The sequence below is a fragment of the Somniosus microcephalus genome, chromosome 3 (assembly GCF_052327205.1).
Source record: "Somniosus microcephalus isolate GS21.2 chromosome 3, FLI_Smic_1.0, whole genome shotgun sequence".
NCBI lineage: Eukaryota > Metazoa > Chordata > Chondrichthyes > Squaliformes > Somniosidae > Somniosus > Somniosus microcephalus.
This window is the reverse complement of record NC_140989.1, coordinates 261,191,967-261,212,972: the sequence shown is the minus strand read 5'-3', so window position 1 is coordinate 261,212,972 and position 21,006 is coordinate 261,191,967. Positions and strand designations below refer to the sequence as shown.

The 21,006-nt window shown below is 42.7% G+C and overlaps 1 protein-coding gene across 1 annotated transcript in view; it reads left to right on the top strand.

Annotated features, from left to right (window-relative positions):
- zbtb41 (zinc finger and BTB domain containing 41) overlaps window positions 1-7,395 on the top strand; it is a 53,507-nt gene extending 46,112 nt beyond the window's left edge. Inside the window, exon 11 of the mRNA XM_085982394.1 lies at window positions 3,777-7,395. Coding sequence (XP_085838520.1) covers window positions 3,777-4,429 — 653 coding nt within the window. The 3' untranslated portion in view covers window positions 4,430-7,395. The remainder of the gene's footprint in view (window positions 1-3,776) is intronic.
- The last annotated feature ends 13,611 nt before the right edge of the window (window positions 7,396-21,006 follow it).

The window sequence follows — 21,006 nt, the reverse complement described above, 5'->3', positions numbered from 1 at the left end:
GCATTAAATTATATTAGCCACCTGTCTACCTATTATCCTTATCGGTCTGTATCTTCATGTCTGTTCCTATTTGTTTGACAAGCTCTCAACTTTTGTGTTGGCAACATTTGATATTATGCTCCCTATGCTGAAGTCCAAATGATCTGTATCTCTATGCTGCTACGTTTCCTCTTGTATTATTATAGAATCATAAAGCACAGAAGTAGGCCATTCAGCCCATCATGCCTGTGCCAACATTTTAAGAGATAGCCAGTTAGTCTCACTTCTCTGGTCTTTCCACATAGCCCTGCATTTTTTTCCTTTTCAAGTATATATCCAATTCCCTTTTGAAAATTATTATTGAATCTGCTTCCACCGCCCCTTTTAGACGTTGTATTCCAGATCATCATAACTCGCTGTGTTTTTAAAAAAAAAAAAAAAAATTATTTTTCTTTTGCCAGTTACCTTAAATCTGTATCATCTAGTTACCGACCCTCCTGCCAGTGGAAACAGTTTCTCCCTATCTACTCTATCGACACCCATCACAATCTCCCCTTAACTGTCTCTGCTCTAAGGACAACAATCCCAGCTTCTCTAGTGTCTCCACATAACTGAAGTCCCTCATCCCTGGTACCATTCTAGTAGGATCTCCTGTGCACCCTCTCCAAGACCTTGACATCCTTCCTCCAACTCAATGAGCTATGCCACTGGAGAGTCTGTTGGCATTCTGTAAACTTGCAATGTGGAATATTATAGATTAGTGTATTATTATGAACATTACAAACACTTGTTCAAGAACATTGTTTGAGCCGTGGTATCTTATGATGACAAGCATTACAGTATGCCTTAATTCAACTCTGACAGCCTTATTCTCATCCAAGAGCCTAGGTGTGGCCATTTTGATCAGCAAACACTTGCATTCCACACGTAGCTGGTCGTCAGGTTCCCTAACATTTATGCATAAACACAGACCCTTCTACATTTCCCACAGTGGCTTTCCTGAATGTTATTCTCCCCCTTTCATGGAAAGCACAGTGATAGTAGGATGAGACCTTTAAATTAATTTTCATAACATACCTGGACAGCTACCTGCTAAAATGAGAAGTTTGAAAAAGGCAACTGCAGTGATCTGTAAGCCTTGGTTCAGACATCTGGCTTCTTAGATATACATTGTGTGCTGCACCCAGTAAGGAATGTCTTTTAGTTTGTTGGAATGTAATGTCTTATATTTAATGTCCTTGTTCTGGAGGATAGACATTATCATTTCATGCTTAGCATCTCTGCAGCAGTGCAGAACCAAGATCAGCATAGATTATAATGCAGTTCTTATGGAGGTTCAGCTCTTCTTTGGATTTACCAAGGCTGTAATGGTTTCTTGGTCTGGAGATTGTGGACTGATGATGACAGAAACCGTGACATATTTCGGTTCATTGATGCTAAGCAGCGAGCATCCTGGGGGTTCTGTTCAATTGTCAGATTAAGTATGTTGAAATTCAGCAAAGATTGTAAGGTATTGTGGATGAAGGATCTGTCATTGGACCTGTCAGCCCTCTCACCACAGTGATGCAGCTTCAACCTCCCAGACATGCTGACTGCGAGCGACTTCAGCTCTTGGCATGAGAAGGCTCTTGACTGGATGGGCAAATTGCTCTGCAATGGTCAAATTATATCCTTCCAGCAACCTTATAGGTAAGTTCCAGATCATACACTATTTATATCTGACGCTACCTCCAGGACCCTGCTATTCCCTATAAGTTCCAGTGCAGACTAACCATATTGAAAATGTCCCATAGTGCAGCCCCCCCCATCTGTGGACTATTTTCCACTCCCAAATGAAAGATACATGGGTTATGCCTGCAGATGGAAAGGCACCAGAAGATGCAGGGAACCTTTTTGCAAGCACACTCTGCTCAATCCCCTGCAGACTCTCACTATTACCTCTTTTCACTCTCAACTGAAGGCAGCCTAAGAGCATTGACGAGAGGTCCCAGAACCTCCATGCCCCTTGAGCACCTCTTAGGACCATGTAGTAGCTGAATCCAAAATTCAACACTCCCCTTGACACATGTACATAACCCAAAGCCCTTTATCACTGAAATGTGCAAAACTGTGTCAGAAATTCATGATATGCATTTGCAATTACCTTGCAACTTGTGAGACAGAATGGTGGGCACGGTGGCATAGTGGTTAGCGCTGTTGCCTCACAGCGCCAGGGACCCGGGTTCAAATCTGGCCTCGGGCGACTGTCTGTGTGGAGTTTGCACATTCTCCGTGTCTGCGTGGGTTTCCTCCGGGTGCTCCGGTTTCCTCCCACAGTCCAAAGATGTGCAGGTTAGGTTGATTTGGCTATGATAAATTGACCCTTAGTGTTAGGGGATTAAATACGTGGGGTTACGGGGATAGGGTGGGATATGTGTCGGTGCAGGCTCGATGGGCCGAAATGGCCTCTATCTGCACTGTAGATTCTGTGATTCTGTGATTTCTGTAATGCATTATGACTTGAGAAAACGTAATAGCTTTTTATTTAGCATTACAAAAAATTGTACAATCCCAAGTTTCACTGTGCAGTGTATATACTGGCACAAATGTGTTACATGAAGCTGTCAACTACTAATTCTGAAAAAGTCAAATTGTTGGTATTTCTAATGTCTTGGGGGTACAGAGTCCTTTTTTGATTTTTAAGCTCAAATTCCTACAACATCTAAGGAGGAATTGGACCTTTCATGCAGAGATGTATGCCATCACTTCTGGAAAGTATCTGGGGGCGATTTTGCCAGCCCTGGGGAGGCGGGTTTGGAGGCGGGACTGCCAGGAAAATGGCAGAAACTGGGAGTTGGTACCCAACCCGCCTCTGTGCCATCTTCCCAGGAGGCGGGTCCCCGACTCGCACTGGGACCCGTCTCCTCGAGGCGGGAAGGGGATTACAGCTAATTAACTGCCTATTAATAGGTAGTCAACAGGCAGTTAAGAGGCTTATCTCCTTTTACCCACACAAGTGTGGGCTTCCCGACGTCGGAGAAACCCTGCCAGGGTCAGCGAGGCGAGCAGTGGGTCTGCAGGGGTGAGAGGGGTCCAAAAGTGCGCTGTGGAGGTGAGTGATGGGTGCAAGTGTGGAGAGGTAAGTATGGGAGGTGAGTGAAAAGTATTAGAAAAAGTTTCCTTACTTTTGTTTCTTCCTGCAGGCTTCAACCCTTGGGGATCCGGAAGTGCCTCATCTCCAAGACAGAGATGACAGAATGGCTGCTGCATTCTCCGATGCAACAGCCATCTGATTTCTGCTCAGGAAAGAGGTTTGGTGAGTCTTGAGTACAAGGACTCACCAAAGAACAGAGATTCAGTGTTTGACAGTTTCTCAATTTTTGACAGATGAAGCGTCATATGCTAACATTCTGTCACCAGCTTTCCCTTAACAAGGTCAATCAAGGGAAAATAGCGTGGGTTGGCCAGACGTCATTGGGGGCGGGACTGAAACCCGACAAGCAGTGGTCCCGCCCCCAATGTGCCCCCATTGATAAAATTCCCCCCTCACTCTGCTTTTAACAGTTTAGATTCCTTAAAGATTTTAGCGAGAGTCCTGAGAATTTATATTTGAGTTCTTCTAATTTTACACAATTGAGTTGATTTGGTTTGGGTTTGACTACATAACCTTATTCCAGATAAGCTCTAGTGCTAGTGGTGACTTCCCTTTTGGAAAACAATAATGCTGAATAGGTTAATGATGACAAATTGATCTGATCATGTCAGAAACCTTTTAAGGCTCAAATTAAAACATAGCCAAGGTGTTTTCTTTACCACAGGTGAAAAGCCCTATAAATGCCAAGTTTGTAACCAAGCATTTCGAATTAAGAAGACTTTAACAAAACACATGGTTATTCATTCTGATGCTCGTCCCTTCAACTGTCATCATTGCAATGCAACATTCAAACGGAAAGACAAGCTGAAGTATCATATGGATCATGTTCATGGCACTAAGTCTTTAGAACAGTCAGTTATGGCTGCTTCTGAAGTGAAACTGGTATCCCAGCAGTTGCTATATGCACAAGATGGCAAAATGTACCAAACAGATGCTAAACCATATTTGGATCAAAATAAGGTTTACTCAGCAGAGAGCAAAACAGCAATTCAGAACGTTCATGGAGATGTAACACTTGTACCAGTACGGATTGCTGATGCTACTGTCCAATCTGATGCAACCCAACATGCTGCAACTTTGGCTTCACAACCTCTCGGCCTCCTTCACTCCCACCAGCCTCCTCAGCAGACTGATTATCAAAGAGCTACAGACCTTGAATTTCTGGAGAAGTACACTCTTACTCCACAACCTGCCAATATTGTGCATCCGGTTCGTGCTGATCAAATGTTAGATCCAAGAGACCAATCATATCTTGGAACTTTACTTGGACTTGACACGGGTACACCAGTACAAAGTATTTCCAATGCAGAGCATTAATTATAATGAACAATTCACCCTCTGTAGAGTTGTAGTTTTATACAGAAACATAAAAAAATTAACTTAAGTCAAAAGTAATTTGATATTACAAATTATGTTTGTAATTTGGTATGATTGCTCCGATTATCCACGTTTTGGTACCCCAGGTATATTATAATAATGTATTTTAAAAAGGGGGCATTTGTCATGTTTGCATTTACTTCCTGTCCTTCCAGTCTGATTTCTGAGTGACAGTGCAAGGCTTGGTTATTGTATATAACTGAAATTATGCTTCAGCACCAGTTATAAGATGACTTGAATGATTTTAAACATTAAACTATTTGAATCCAAAGATTAATATTAAAGATTAATATTAAACCGATCATATTTATTGTTTGACCATAATGTCTTCATTCTTGTAGGAGGATGAAAAGATAGACGGCTGAGCTTTACCTTCTTAAAGGTTATATTCTACATACTATTAAGTTAACTATGCAGCTTGAAAAATCTGAGGGATGCCTGATTCTTTAAGAAGCATTTTAGTAAGAACCTAGTTTTCCCAAATTTGCACCTAAGACAACCTGCTTCATATAGCTGCTTTACTTCTTGTGACTGGTGGAAATATCTTGGCATCAGACTCCGTAATAGTCGAGATCCATTCCCTTCAGTCCCATTGAAAAGAAAGTAGAAACCTTTCTCTTATACTGGAAATAAATTTATAGCATTGATATGAGAAACATATACCATTTGAAATGCCATCTTTTCTGCTATGAGAAACTACTATCAATCAAAATAACCTAAAAACCAGGAATAAGAAATGTTAATAAACTATCTGGAAAGTAAAAATAAAATAGACCATATGAAGACGCCTCTAAAAATGAGCTTCTCCCTCCATAAAAATACAAACAATCTGGAATATAGATTAGCAAAGAAGGAAAAATGCACAGTCAAGAAAACTTAGAGGAATCCATAAGTGGCAAGAAGTACAGTATTGAGAATAAAACTTTAATTTGAGGAATTATAACTTATCGCACCAAAACGTGGAACATCTACCTTTTTGATTTTACTTCACACACATTATGAGTACAAGGTCCTGCCAACCTGCAGAGTTGAGGGTAGCTCTACAAAAATTTACATGCCTATCTTGGTTAACAACTCAAACTGATGTCAGTTACAAGAGCTGTCAGCAAGCAGCTGCAGGAGAAGCCATTCTGTCCTCTGGTTGATGGTCAGATTTGACATGTATTCAGAAGGTACTGAAGTTTCTCAGTTAAAGCCTTACTAATTGGCTTCTAGGTTATGAAAGGGCGACTGATCAATGCGATTTGCTTGCATTCCATAGGTCAGCTGAGAACTGAAATGGCAGGTGGAGGGGGAAAGAAAAAACATTTCAGATGTGTTCTACAAAGTAGGTATTTAAAAAAATTTTAACACTTGGATAGGAGGAATATTTTATATTAAAGTAGTCCTTGCTATATTTACATTCTTTAAGAGAATATAATTGTCCTATGAATGCTGAGTATTTAGTCTTAGATAACATTTCTCTGCAACTAATTTTGAAGATAATTTTTCTAGGGCTCATTACCACACCTAAATCCTCTATTCTGTAAAAAAAAAAAAAAAAAAATCAGTGAATGGAACATTGATGAAGTCAGTAAAGGATATTGCCCTGGAGAATGTTTGCTTCTCGGTATAAAATGGGTTTGGTATAAAGTGGGTTTGGTCTGTTGTTCCCTCTTCCTCGCCTCTTCTGAGTTTTGATATTTCAGCAGAGACTGGGGAGGAGCAACTGCTCTATATTTTTTATTTTAATTTTCATCAGTCATTTATAACACTGCTGAGCATGTGCTCTGTATTTTTATTCCTTTCTCAAACTTTAGAGTGTTTCAGGGGAAACACCAGAGGCACTCAGTGCCTTAATAGCTTGCTGCAGATTATGTGCAGAATTCATAAATAGTGTCTGATATAATATCCATAACAAACTTTCAAAAAACTTGGATATAAATTTAAACTTTTTTGGGAAAAAAATAGATTTGCTTTGTGCACAATATACAGCTTACTTTTGTGACTGTTGCCAATAGAAGGAAAAAAGAAACTCAACTGACACATAAACAATGCATTTATACGCAGTAAAGGAAAATCAAGGCTGTAAATACTTAAAATGTCTTAAAGGCACAGGCATCCTGAGTTTCTACAGTTGAAAAACTTGCCAGACATGATAGATTTTATATGTAATAAATGGATCATCAAGTAAAGCTACCTGTCATAGCTTATTGTCAAATTGAGCTGAATCTAACAAACCTCTGAAGTATGAGACCAATACAATGTTTTAAGTTTCCTTGCTAAATAAAGATTTAAAAAAAAATCAAACAAGGAAATTATGTGAAAACTATTGTGGAAGAAAATTACTAAGCAGAATCAATATTTTTGACTACTATAGTTTGGTCACAAAATATGAAATGTCATAAAGCATTTGTGCATGCACGGTGCACTTTAGTACAGTTTCAAGTTTGCAATCCGTCAACTGTTTATGAATTAAAAACGTTTTTTTATAGCATAATATTTCTTGGAAAAATGAATGCTGATTGCACTACATTTTTAATTGTCACTACAAGTACATGAGTTCTATCATGGTGATTTTTAAGAACGCTAGCAGGAAAGGATTTAGTAAATACAGTAGTCCATTTTATGTTTAGGACCCTATTTTGTGTACTTCTAACAACAGCTTTTGTTATGAGACCCACTCTCTGGAGTGCTGAGCTAATGAAAGTTGGTGTAAAACCAAGTGTGAAGGTATTGGAGGAAGTATGATGTAACGACCTTTTAGCTGCGATTTAAAAAGCGAGACCATTGTAAGGAAGTTAGGGAAGATGTTGATCGCCCTGTGATCAAACTCAGCAACTGTAACGTGAGGTGCCCCACAATCTTTGCATCGTCGTATGTGTTGTCTGTGAGCATCATGCCCTCTAATAAATTCTATAAACAAAGATTCTGCATTTCGAACCTTAATTCCTGGCACAGAGACAATAGCTCCAAGCTGGTGTCTCCAGCAGTATTAATCAACAGTGTTGTCCATTTGTCTGTCTGAGAGCCTCAACTTGTTTTTCACTCATAAGCTTTATCAAATTATAACCAAACTATTATACATAATAATTGGCTTGTTCTAGAGTAATGTACTTTTGAAAAGTTAATATTAACCACATGTTGTATCACTTCTCTCTAAATCAGGGGTTCTCAACTGGGGGGTCTGTGGCTCTCAAAGATTTCAGGGGGTCCACCAGCTGGTTTGTCCCAACTATATACAGGGGAGATTACTGATGTTGATGGCATAAACATTAGTAGTCTCCCCTGTATATTGAGACGAGTGGAATAGCCTCAGCTATACAAAGACTGCGCATGCGCAGTCAATTCAGGTTCTTACTGTTGGACTCCATTTGAACACTTAGATAAGTCCCTTTGTGTGTCACTGACTTTTACAGCAGTATTTATCTTGGTACTTTTTTTATCTGAGTTGATAAAAGGTTGAAGGCATTATCACAATTTTTCTTGTACCTCAGGCTTGGAGCTTTATATTCATGGCCATGTGTTTCTCTGACAGACGGATAGGCCTAGTCTGGGTGCTCGTGTTGTTTGAGATACTGCCAGCTATTTGTGAAAGGGTTGGGGAGGAGGAAAGAAGGAAGTTGCCTTTGTCACTAAATGAATTATGGCGATAAGATTGGGTGGGTAAAGTCGCTCAGGGCCCTGTATATTACTCCATTTCTCTCGGGCCAGCCACCTCCGCCATTACTGGTGCTGTTAATTCAAGTTGCTGGTTGTAGTCTTGCTTCTGGTTCACTTCCTGTTAAGCAACTGGTTGATGGAGCATACCTTGGGCAGCAAATGGGTACATAATGTAAATTTAGAATAAAAACTGAAAATGCTGGAAATACTCAGCAGGCCAGGCAGCATCTGTGGAGAGAGAAACAGAGTTAACGTTTCAGGTCGATGACCTTTCGTCAGACCTGAAATGTTAACTCTCTTTCTCTCTACAGATGCTGCCTGACCTGCTCAGCATTTTCAGTTTTTATTTCAGATTTCTAGCATCTGCAGTATTTTGCTTATGTAAATTTAGGACTTCATAAATTCTTCTTTACATAAGGTGTAATAGAGCTATTACTAACTAATTAATTTTTATACAGAACAAATACTTGTGTTGTGCTACGGGGGTCCGTGAAATTTTTATAGCACGGGGAGGGGACCTCTGAAGCAAAAAGGTTGAGAACCACTGCTCTAAATCATACCACCTCAGTATCCTTAAAGTTCTTTCAGATTAAGGGTACCGCAGGGATCGGTGCTAGGACTCCAGTTAATCACTATATATATATATATTAATGATCTAAACGAGGGAACTAGATGTAATATCTCCAAGTTTGCAGACGACACAAAGTTGGGTGGGCGTGGGTGCTGTGAGGAGGATGCAGAGAAACTCCAATATGATTTGGACAGGTTGGGTGATTGGGCAGATGCAGTACAATGTGGATAAATGCGAGGTTATCCACTTTGGTGGCAAAAACAGGAAGGCAGATTATTATCTGAACGGCAATAGATTGGGAGAAGGGGAAGTGCAACGAGAGACCTGGGTGTCCTTGTGCACCAGTCGCTGAAGGTAAGCCTGCAGGTGCAGCAGGCGGTTAAGAAGGCAAATGGTATGTTGGCCTTCATAACAAGAGGATTCGAATACAGGAGCAAGGATGTCTTGCTGCAGTTGTACAGGGCCTTGGTGAGACCACACCTTGAGTATTGTGTGCAGTTTTGGCCACCTTATCTGAGGAAGGATGTTCTTGCCATGGAGGGAGTGCAGTGAAAATTCACCAGACTGATACCTGGGATGGCAGGAATGACGTATGAAGAGAGATTGGGTCGATTGGGCTTGTATTCGCTAGAGTTTAGAAGAATGAGAGGGGATCTCATTGAAACTTATAAAATTCTAACAGGACTCGACAGACTAGATGCAGGAAGGATATTCCCGATGGCGGGGGAGTCCAGAACCAGGGGTCACAGTCTAAGGATAAGGGGTAAGCCATTTAGGACTGAGACGAGGAGGAATTTCTTCACCCAGAGAGTGGTGAACCTGTGGAATTCTCTACCACGGAAGGGCGTTGAGGCCAATTCATTAAATATATTCAAGAAGGAGTTAGATATATTTCTTAAGGCTAAAGGGATCAAGGGATATGGGGAGAAAGCAGGGACAGGGTACTGAATTTGGATGATCAGCCATGATCCCATTAAATGGCAGAACAGGCTCGAGGGGCCAAATGGCCTACTCCTGCTCCTATCTTCTATGTTTGTATGTTTAACCAATGGTGTATTACCAAGAAATTGTGGGGCTTCTACAGAAAATGTAGATCCAGGGAGCCATTGGTGCATCCATCTGTACAAATGTGAATAGTCTGGCTTTTTGAATATTAAGTTCTTGCCTCAATAAACTTAAAAACTTCTGAGAAAATCCAGTGTTGGATTTTGTGATTTTTTTTTTATTAGCTTGTTGCTTTCTTTCAAAAATGGATATAATAGATACTTTGAGTTTGCAATTCTGTGATTTTTGGGGGCTCAAAACTGGATTCGTTCTGGCAAAGGAACTTGGAATTTGGGGTGAAAGTTAGTTACGCCACAGTTATGCCTATTCTAAAATATGCTAAATCAACGGCTTTTGGGCTTCACTATCCTTTCAAAACCACTCACTACTCTAGGATCATCATGGAAAGCAAATATAACCCCTTGCTTCTTTTCTACACTACCAAGCATCTTAAACTGTGTCCCCTACCCCCCTCCATCCTCATCTCCAACAAGTGCAAGATGCTCATGGACTTTTTTTACCATTTGAGACCAGCTCTTCAGCTATCTTTGCTGCTTTTCCCCTGCCAATGACCTAGTCCTGAAACCGCAGCTTTCTCTCGTTTCTCTTCTATCTCCCCTTGTGCCTTCTCCAAGCTCATTTTGTCCATGAGACCCCCCCACCTTCCCCAAGCACCAATGACCCCCGTTCCCACGCAACTGCTGACCACCCAACTTCCCTCTGAGCTCCCATGCTAACTGACATTGTAAATGGCACTCTTTCCTCGGGTACTACCCCCTTTCAAAACCAGTCGTCATCCCCTCAAAAACCCCCCCACTACCCTTGATCCACCTTTCCTGCAAACTACTGCCCCATATCCAACCTCCCTTTCTGCTCCTCAAAAGTCTTTGAACTTGTCCCCTTCCAAATCCATGCCCATCTTTCTCAAAACTTAAATGTTTAAATCTTTCCTATCAGGTTCTTATCTCTGCCACAGCATGAAATGACCCTAATGAAAGTTACAAATGAAATCCACTGTGACCTTGGGGCATTATCTCTCCTCGACCCCCTACAGCCTCTGCCATGGTTGTCCACATTATCCTCCTCTAACGCCTCTACTCTGTTGCCCAGCTCAGTGCATTTCTTCCCCTCTTCCCCCACACCTGTCTTCACTCTGCCATTGGTAGCTGTGACTTGAGCCATCTAAGAGCTATGCTCTGGAGTTCCCTCCCTAAACACCTCTGCCTTTCCACCTACCTCCTTTTTAAGACCATCTTTGAAAACGTACCTCTTTGACCAAGCTTTTGGTCACTCCTTTTAATATCTCTTCCTTTGGCTCGGTGCTCAACCTTGTCTGATTAGGCTTCTTTGGAGGACCTTAGAATGTTTTTCTACGTGAGAAGTGTTGTATAAATGCAAGTTGTAAATTCCAGAGGAAGTGGGTGCCGGTAGAAGATGCGTTTGTCCTCCCCCCACCTGATGGATGGATGCAAATGACAGGATAAAGAGGGCAAAACTTGCTAACTCAGAAATTTTACCATTTAAACCATAGGGTATTGAATGAGAAAGAAAAGGTGAATGCTGGCTTGGGTGAAGATGTGGTTGGCGGGCAGATGTGAAAGTCTGCTTGCCGCCTCCCTTCATCCATCTCCTCTGTTCATCTTGGTTTGGTACGCTACAGTACATCTAGAGGAAGTGCAAATGAAAAGCTGTTATACTAGGTGGCTCCATAGAAACATAGAAGATAGGAGTAGGCCATTCGGCCCCTCGAGCCTGCTCCGCCATTTAATGAGATCATGGCTGATCATCCAAATTTAGTACCCTGTCCCTGCTTTCTCCCCATATCCCTTGATCCCTTTAGCCTTAAGAAATATATCTAACTTTTTCTTGAATATATTTAATGAATTGGCCTCCACTACCTTTTGTGGTAGAGAATTCCACAGGTTCACCACTCTCTGGGCGAAGAAATTCCTCCTCATCTCTGTCCTAAATGGCTTACCCCTTATCTTTAGACTGTGATCCCTGGTTCTGGACTCCCCCGCCATCGGGAACATCCTTCCTGCATCTAGTCTGTCTAGTCCTGTTAGAATTTTATAAGTTTCAATGAGATCCCCTCTCATTCTTCTAAACTCCAGCGAGTATAAGTCCAGTCGACCCAATCTCTCCTCATACGTCATTCCTGCCATCCCAGGTATCAGCCTGGTGAATCTTCGCTGCACTCCCTCCATGGCAAGAACATCCTTCCTCAGATAAGGTGACCAAACCTGCACACAATACTCAAGGTGTGCTCTCACCAAGGCCCTGTACAACTGCAGCAAGACATCCTTGCTCCTGTACTTGAATCCTCTCGCTACGAAGGCCAACATACCATTTGCCTTCTTAACCACCTGCATGCTTACCTTCAGCGACTGGTGCACAAGGACACCCAGGTCTCGTTGCACTTCCCCTTCTCCCAATCTATTGCCGTTCAGATAATAATCTGCCTTCCTGTTTTTGCCACCAAAGTGGATAACCTTGCATTTATCCACATTATACTGTATCTGCCCAATCACCCAAGCTGTCCAAATCATACTGGAGTTTCTCTGCATCCTCCTCACAGCACACACGCCCACCCAGCTTTGTTTCGTCTGCAAACTTGGAGATCTCTTAGGCAGTCCCTCGGAACCGAGGATGACGTGCTTCCACATTAAAAATGAGTTTGCAGGTGACTGATTAGTCCAATGCGGGACCTACCATCTCTGTCACAGGTGGGGCAGACGGTGGTTGAAGGGGCGGGTGGATGGGGTGCTTAGGTTGACGTGCGCTCCTTGCGCTTGGCTTCCGCTTGCTCCCGACGAAGAGACTCGAGGTGTTGCTTCTCCACTTTGTGCGGTCTTGAGCAAGGGATTCCCAGGTGTCGATGGGGATGTTGCACATTTTCAAGGCGGCTTTGAGGGTGTCCTTGAAGCGTTTCCTCTGCCCACCTGGGGCTCTCTTGCCGTGCCGGAGCTCCGAGTAGAGCGCTTGTTTTGGGAGTCTCGTATCGAGCATGCGGACAATGTGACCTGTCCATCGGAGCTGATTGAGCATGGTCAAAGCTTCGATGCTGGGGATGTTGGCTTGAGCAAGAACACTGATGTTGGCGCGCCTATCCTGCCAATGGATTTGCAGGATCTTGCGGAGGCAGCGTTGATGGTACCTCTCCAGTGCTTTGAGGTGTCTGCTGTACATGGTCCCTGTCTCTGAGGCATACGGCAGGGCGGATATCACTGCTGCCTTGTAGACCATGAGCTTAGTGCCGGGTTTGAGGTCCTGGTCTTCAAAAACACTTCCTCAGGCGACCGAAGGCTGCACTGGCACACTGAAGGCGGTGTTGGACTTCGTCGTCGACGTCTGCCCTTGTTGACCGTAGGCTCCCGAGGTATGGAAAGTGATCCACGTTATCCAAGGCCTTGTCGTGGATTTTGATAATCGGGGGGCAGCACTGTGTGGTGGGGGCAGGTTGATAGAGGACCTTTGTCTTACGGATGTTTAGTGTAAGGCCCATGCTCTCCTACGCTTCGGTGAAGCTGTTGACGATGGTTTGGAGTTCAACCTCCGAGTGAGCGCAGACGCAAGCATCGTCTGCATACTGTAATTCGACGACAGAGGATTGGACAACCTTGGATCTGGACCAGAGGCGACAGAGGTTGAACAGTTTCCCGTTTGTTCTGTAAATTAGATCCACTCCAGTAGGGAGCTTACTGAGGGTGAGCTGGAGCATTGCATCAAGGAAGATTGAGAAGAGCGTTGGTGCAACGATACAGCCTTGACCCCGGTTCATACGTGAATTGTATCTAGTTCCCTCGTCTAGATCATCATTAATATATATTGTGAATAGCTGGGGTCCTAGCACCGATCCCCACTAGTCACTGCCTGCCACTAATAAAGACCCGTTTATTCCAACTCTTTGCTTCCTGTCTGCCAACCAGTTCTCTATCCAAGACAGTACCTTACCCCCAATCCCATGTGCTTTAACTTTACACACTAATCTCTTATGCGGGACCTTATCGAAAGCCTTCTGAAAGTCCAAATACACCACATCCACTGGTTCTCCCTTATCTATTCTACCAGTTACATCCTCAAAAAATTCCAGTGGATTAGTCAAGCACGATTTCACTTTTGTAAATCCATGTTGACTTAGTCCGATCCTGTCACTGTTTTCCAAGTGCTCTGCTATTACATCTTTTATAATGGACTCTAGCATTTTCCCCACTACCGATGTTAGGCTTACTGGTCTATAATTCCCCATTTTCTCTCTACCACCTTTTTTGAATAGTGGGGTAACATTAGCTACCCTCCAATCCATGGGAAGTGTTCCAGAGTCTATAGAATTTTGGAAGATGATCAGCAATGCATCTACTATTTCTAGGGCCACTTCCTTAAGTACCCTAGGATGTCGATTATCAGGCCCTGGGGATTTATCGGCCTTCAATGCCGTCAATTTCCCTAACACCATTTCCCTACAAATACTGATTTCATTCAGTTCCTCCCTCTCATTAGACCCTATGTTCCCCGACATCTCTGGGAGGTTATTTGTGTCCTCCTTTGTGAAGACAGAACCAAAATATGTATTTAATTGGTCAGCCATTTCTTTGTTCCCATTATAAAGTCCCCTGATTCTGACTGCAAAGGACCTACGCTTGACTTCACCAATCTTTTTCTCTTCACATATCTATAGAAGCTTTTACATTCAGTTTTTATGTTCCCTGCAAGCTTACTCTCATACTCTATTTTCCCCCTCTTAATTAATCCCTTTGTCCACCTTTGCTGAATCCTAAACTGCTCCCAATCCTCCGGTTTGCTGCTTTTTCTGGCCAATTTATATGTCCTCTCCTTGGATCTTATGCTATCCCTAATTTCCCTTGTTAGCCACGGTTGAGTCACCTTTATTGTTTTATTTTTATGCCAAACAGGGATGAACAAATTCTGTAGTTCATCCATGCGATCTTTAAATGTTTGCCATTGCCTATCCACCGTCAACCCTTTAAGTAACGTTCCCCAATCCATCCTGCCCAACTCGCGCCTCAGACCATTGTAGTTTCCTTTATTTAAATTCAGGACCCTAGTCTCTGAGTCAACTACTTCACTCTCCATCTTAATGAAGAATTCGATCATATTATGATCACTCCGCTCCAAGGGGCCTCGCACAACAAGATTGCTAATTAATCCTTTCTCATTACATTCTTTGTAGGTTTTGAAGGTGCCTAATCACGTTTCCTGTTGGTGTTTGTTTTCCGAAACTATTATGCGAGTATGATTCGTTTGGTCCACACAAACTTGCAGCTATCATTGTCCCTCCTCCAAATCTGTCCCTAACAGCTTTGGCTGCCTGGCTCCTCGGGATCCGCAAGGCTTGTTCCACTTAAAGGGTCAGAGGTCAATTGTCACGAGGACCAGCTCCACCCATGGCCTGAGATTTTCAGTGGTTATGGGCCACCTTCTCCTCTGGAGACAAGAAAATAAGACATACAAGAGTATAACAATGAATGCACATCAGGATATTTGAGGGGTAAAAAGCTAGAAAGGTCACGTATGATGAGTTAGGGAGGCTTTCTTGTGCATGGTACCCTGTAAGGGAAGGTTTCTTTATAGGCATGCCATTTAGTAACCACTGTTGCATTGAGCATTCCCTATTCCCATAACATTTCTTTGCTCTTGCATTTTGTTTTTTTAAATAATGCAGACCTTTTACTCACCTACTGTGCTCCCCAGATAGGAACAGGTGTTGCTTCTGATATTTATTCCACTCATACTGGCCATTATGCATATAACCAGGAGTGTTACTGTGCTAATCACTCAATCCACATTTACTGAATTTTGGTGTGTCTTCTCCCTCCTCCCTTAAGGACCCACAGCGTAACAACTCTGTTACCGTGGTGGGAGAGGAAACTCCATTTAGGCCACAAGCAATATTTATTCATGAACAGATATATTTGTACCAACCACATGCTAGATGGGAAGGGAGAATTCTAGCCCTTTACCAGATGATGATTGCAATTACTGAAGAAGGAAATTCATTTTTTAAAGATTTTGAGTAAATTCTGTACTGTTGAATTTTCTGTTCACTGTAGCATATTGAACTTGGACTGCTTTATAATTATTTCCACAGCTATGTGAGGTTTTTTGGGGGGTTGGGGGGAAGGAGGCTGTTCACAGACAATGAATTAAATTAATTGAGAAGTGAAGTACTTTTGTGATATCCCCTGGACATGAACGAAGTCACATTATTTTTATTCTTATGCATTATTATGACTATTTTCAAAACAGAAAATAACTCTTAGAATTGGCCCCCCTACATATTAGATTGACCCAGTAGTTTCTGAAATTTTAGTTTGGAAAAGGTGGCAAATTAATTTTGCACCCATTGCTTTACATTCAATAAGCAGTAACACAACAATTTCCTACAATTCTATGGCACAATAATTTTTCTAGTGACCCCACAATATAGGTCATTGCAACAGTGTCTGTGCTTTCATAAGCACATAGGAATGAGAGCCCATTGAGCTTGTTGTATCATCCAGCTCAGGAACTGATCTAAACATTTAGAACATTCTTTTGCCTACCTCCAACCTGTATCTCTACTTGATGAAGAATATTAAATCAAATTCCCTTTTGACTGCTTCAGCAGTTCATGCAGTAAACACTAGGTGACAGACTAAGACTAAGTCAGTGACAGTGCGGGGATTTTTTTTCCTTGTTTTGTTTGCATAAGAACTTGCATGCTTTCTCAGGTCATGGTCAACAGAGAGTAACAAAGTACATGCTGCTTTTATAGGCCACACAGTACTTGCAGGTATGTACACGGGGGGGGGGGGGCGGTCTTGTACAACTCTCAATTTCTTCATATTTCAGCGTAGTTACTAATTACCAGGATCACATACCTCAACCTGTAATTTTCAATCTACCCTATTAGATGAGGGTGCAATTCAACACCTATTCTGCCCTTGATCGAGGCCATGAAGCATTGCCATTTAACCTGACTGTGTGTCTACTTGGGCTGCTGCCAACTGAGCAATGGACCCCTGCCACCAGCAGATTTACCCACATCTTATTCATGGCACCAGGAAAGTTCAAATCTCAGCCCTGGTACAAACTGATGCACCCCATGACAAAGCTGGATAAAGAACCAGTTCTAGGCACCACAATTTTGGAAGGATGTCATTGCTTTGGAGAGGGTGTAAAGGACATTTACTGGAATGATATGAGGGATGAGGGACTTCAGTTATGTGTTGAGATTAGAGAAGGTGGGATTGTTCTCCTTAGAGCAGGGAAGGTTAAGGAAAGATTTAGTAGAGGTGTTCAAAATTATGTGGGGTTTTGATAGAGTAAATAAGGAGAAACTGTTTCCAGTGGCAGAAGGGTCGGTAACCAGAGGACACAGATTTAAGATAATTGGCAAAAGAACCAGAGGGGAGATGAGAATTTTTTTTTGTGGAGTGAGTTACGATCTGGAATGCAGTGCCTGAAAAGGTGGTGGAAGCAGATTCAATAGTAACTTTCAAAGGGGAATTGTATATATACTTGAAAAGGAAACATTTTCAGAGCTATGGGGAAGAGCGGGTGAGTGGGGCTAATTGGATATCTCCTTCAAAGGGCCAGCACAAGCATGATGGACCAAATGGCATCCTTCCATACTATGTGATTCAATGAAATCTGCCAAACAAAAAGTGATGCACAGATTCTGCCTGCTTGTAGGGAAATACCAAAGGTATGAGCTTGCTTCCTCCAGGCCCACCCACTCCAAGCTGAAGGGATCCCCTAGCCTGACCTTAAAACAAAATGATTTTGAACACAATATAAATTGAAAGAGCATACAGTAATTTCTGAAACTGTTTCCACATCATAAAACATGTTTTCCATTAGAAGAATGTCTGAATGTTGTGGTTTAGTATGTGTACATTTGAGAAATTGGACACATTTTGATTTAACATTTTATTTTCTTATCTTTATGCGTAGATTAAATCAAACTACTTCAAACTTGGATTAACATACACATGGAAATCTAAGAAAAAATCTATCTACCCACTGGTCTGGTCTGCAGCTCTGGTCAGATCCCTCCCCCAGCCAGCTCCCCAGTTCCTCAACCAAAAAATGCAGCCTGTGTCCCTGAGCTCTCCTCGCACCTGTTGACTGACCCCCAGGCAACCAACACTGGTTAAATGAGTGTAGAAGAGCATGCCAGGAGCAGCACCAGACCTACCTAAAAACGAGGTGCCAAAAGTGTCATCGAACAGGCCCCAGTGTGTGCCAGTGTGACCATCCCCCTGCTGTATGGCAGTGTGACCACCTCCTGCTCTGTAGCAGTGTGATCTTCCCTTGGTGAATTGCAATGTGACCATTCCCCCTGCACTATGGCAGTGTGACCATCCCCAACATCTGCCTTACTCATAGAAACATAGAAGATAGGAGCAGGAGTAGGCCATTCGGCCCCTCGAGCCTGCTCCGCCATTCAATGCGATCATGGCTGATCATCCAATTTCAGTACCCGGTCCCTGCTTTCTCCCCATACCCCTGGATCCCTTTAGCCTTAAGAAATATATCCAACTCCTTCTTGAATATATTTATTGAATTGGCTTCTACTGCCTTCTGTGGTAGAGAATTCCACAGGTTCACCACTCTCTGGGTGAAGAAATTCCTCCTCATTTCTGTCCTAAATGGCCTACCCCTTATCCTTAGACTGTGACCCCTGGTTCTGGACTCCCCGACCATCAGGAACATCCTTCCTGCATCTAGTCTGTCCAGTCCTGTCAGAATTTTATAAGTTTCAATGAGATCCCCTCTCATTGTTCTAAACTCCAGCGAGTACAAGCCCAATCGTCCCAATCTCTCCTCATACATCATTCCTGCCATCCCAGGTATCAGCCTGGTGAATCTTCGCTGAACTCCTTCCATGGCAAGAACATCCTTCCTCAGATAAGGCGACCAAAACTGCACACAATACTCAAGATGTGGTCTCACCAAGGCCCTGTACAACTGCAGCAAGACATCCTTGTTCCTGTACTCAAACCCTCTCACTACGAAGGCCAACATACCATTTGCCTTCTTAACCGCCTGCTGCATCTGCATGCTTACCTTCAGCGACTGGTGCACAAGGACACCCAGGTCTCGTTGCACTTCTCCTTCTCCCAATCTATTGCCATTGAGATAATAATCTGCCTTCCTGTTTTTGACACCAAAGTGGATAACCTCACATTTATCCACGTTATATTGCATCTGCCATGCTTTTGCCCAATCACCCAACTTGTCCAGATCATCCTGGAGTTTCTCGGCATCCTCCTCACAGCACACACGCCCACCCAGCTTTGTGTCGTCTGCAAATTTGGAGATATTCCATCTAGTTCCTTTGTCTAGATCATTAATATATATTGTGAATAGCTGGGGTCCAAGGACCGATCCCTGCGGTACCCCACCAGTCACTGTCTGCCACTCGGAAAAAGACCCGTTTATTCCAACTCTTTGCTTTCTGTCTGCCAACCAGTTCTCTATCCAAGTCAATACCTTGCCCCCAATCCCATGTGCTTAACTTACGCGGGACCTTATCAAAAGCCTTCTGAAAGTCCAAATACACCACATCCACTGGTTCTCCCTTATCTATTTTACCAGTTACATCCTCAAAAAATTCCAGTAGATTAGTCAAGCACGATTTACCGTTTGTAAATCCATGTTGACTTTGTCCGATCCTGTCACTGTTTTCCAAGTGCTCTGCTATTACATCTTTTATAATGGACTCTAGCATTTTCCCCACTACTGATGTCAGGCTTACCGGTCTGTAATTCCCCGTTTTCTCTCTACCACCTTTTTTGAATAGTGGGGTAACATTAGCTACCCTCCAATCCATGGATACTGTTCCAGATTCCATCGAATGTTGGAAGATGATCAGCAATGCATCTACTATTTCTAGGGCCACTTCCTTAAGTACCCTAGGATGTAGATTATCAGGCCCTGGGGATTTATCAGCCTTCAATCCCATCAATTTCCCTAACACCATTTCCCTACAAATACTGATTTCTTGCAGTTCCTCCCTTTCATCAGACCCTATGTTCCCCGACATCTCTGGGAGGTTATTTGTGCCCTCCTTTGTGAAGACAGAACCAAAATATGTAATTAATTGGTCGGCCATTTCTTTGTTCCCCATTATAAATTCCCCTGATTCTGACTGCAAGGGACCTACGCTTGACTTCACCAATCTTCACATATCTATAAAAGCTTTTACAGTCAGTTTTTATGTTCCCTGCAAGCTTACTCTCATATTCAATTTTCCCCTTCATAATTAATCCCTTTGTCCTCCTTTGTTGAATCCTAAACTGCTCCCAATCCTCAGGTTTACTGCTTTTTCTGGCCAATTTATATGTCCTCTCCTTGGATCTTATGCTATCCCTAATTTCCCTTGTTAGCCACGGTTGAGCCACCTTTTTTGTTTTATTTTTATGCCAAACTGGGATGAACAAATTCTGTAGTTCATCCATGCGGTCTTTGAATGTTTGCCATTGCCTATCCACCGTCAACCCTTTGAGTGACATTCCCCAATCAATCCTACCCAACTCGCGCCTCAGACCATCGTAGTTTCCTTTATTTAAATTCAGGACCTTAGTCTGTGAGTCAACTACTTCATTCTCCATCTTAATGAAGAATTCGATCATATTATGATCGCTCCGACCCAAGGGGCCTCGTACAAGAAGATTGCTAATTAATCCTTTCTCGTTACATAATACCCAGTCTAAGATGGCCTGATCTCTGGTTGGTTCCTCGACATACTGGTCCAGGAAACCATCCCGTAAACACGCCAGGAATTCCTCCTCCACAGTATTGTTACTAATTTGGTTAGCCCAATCTATATGTAGATTAAAGTCACCCTTATTGCACGCTTCTCTAATTTCCCTTTTAATGCTATCCCCAATCTCCGCGTTACTGTTTGGAGGTCTATATACCACTCCCACTAACGTTTTCTGCCTCTTGGTATTTCTCAGTTCTACCCATACAGATTCCACATCATCAGAGCTAATATCCTTCCTTACAATTGTGTCAATCCCTTCTTTAACCAGCAATGCTACCCCACCTCCCTTTCCTTTTTGCCTATCCTGAATATTGAATACCCCTGGATGTTGAGTTCCCAGCCTTGGCCACCCTGGAGCCATGTTTCCGTAACCCCAATCAAATCATATTCGTTTACCTCTATTTGCGCAGCTAATTCATCCACCTTATTACGAATGCTCCTCGCATTAAGACAGAAGGCCTTCAGGCTTGTTTTCTTAACGCTCTT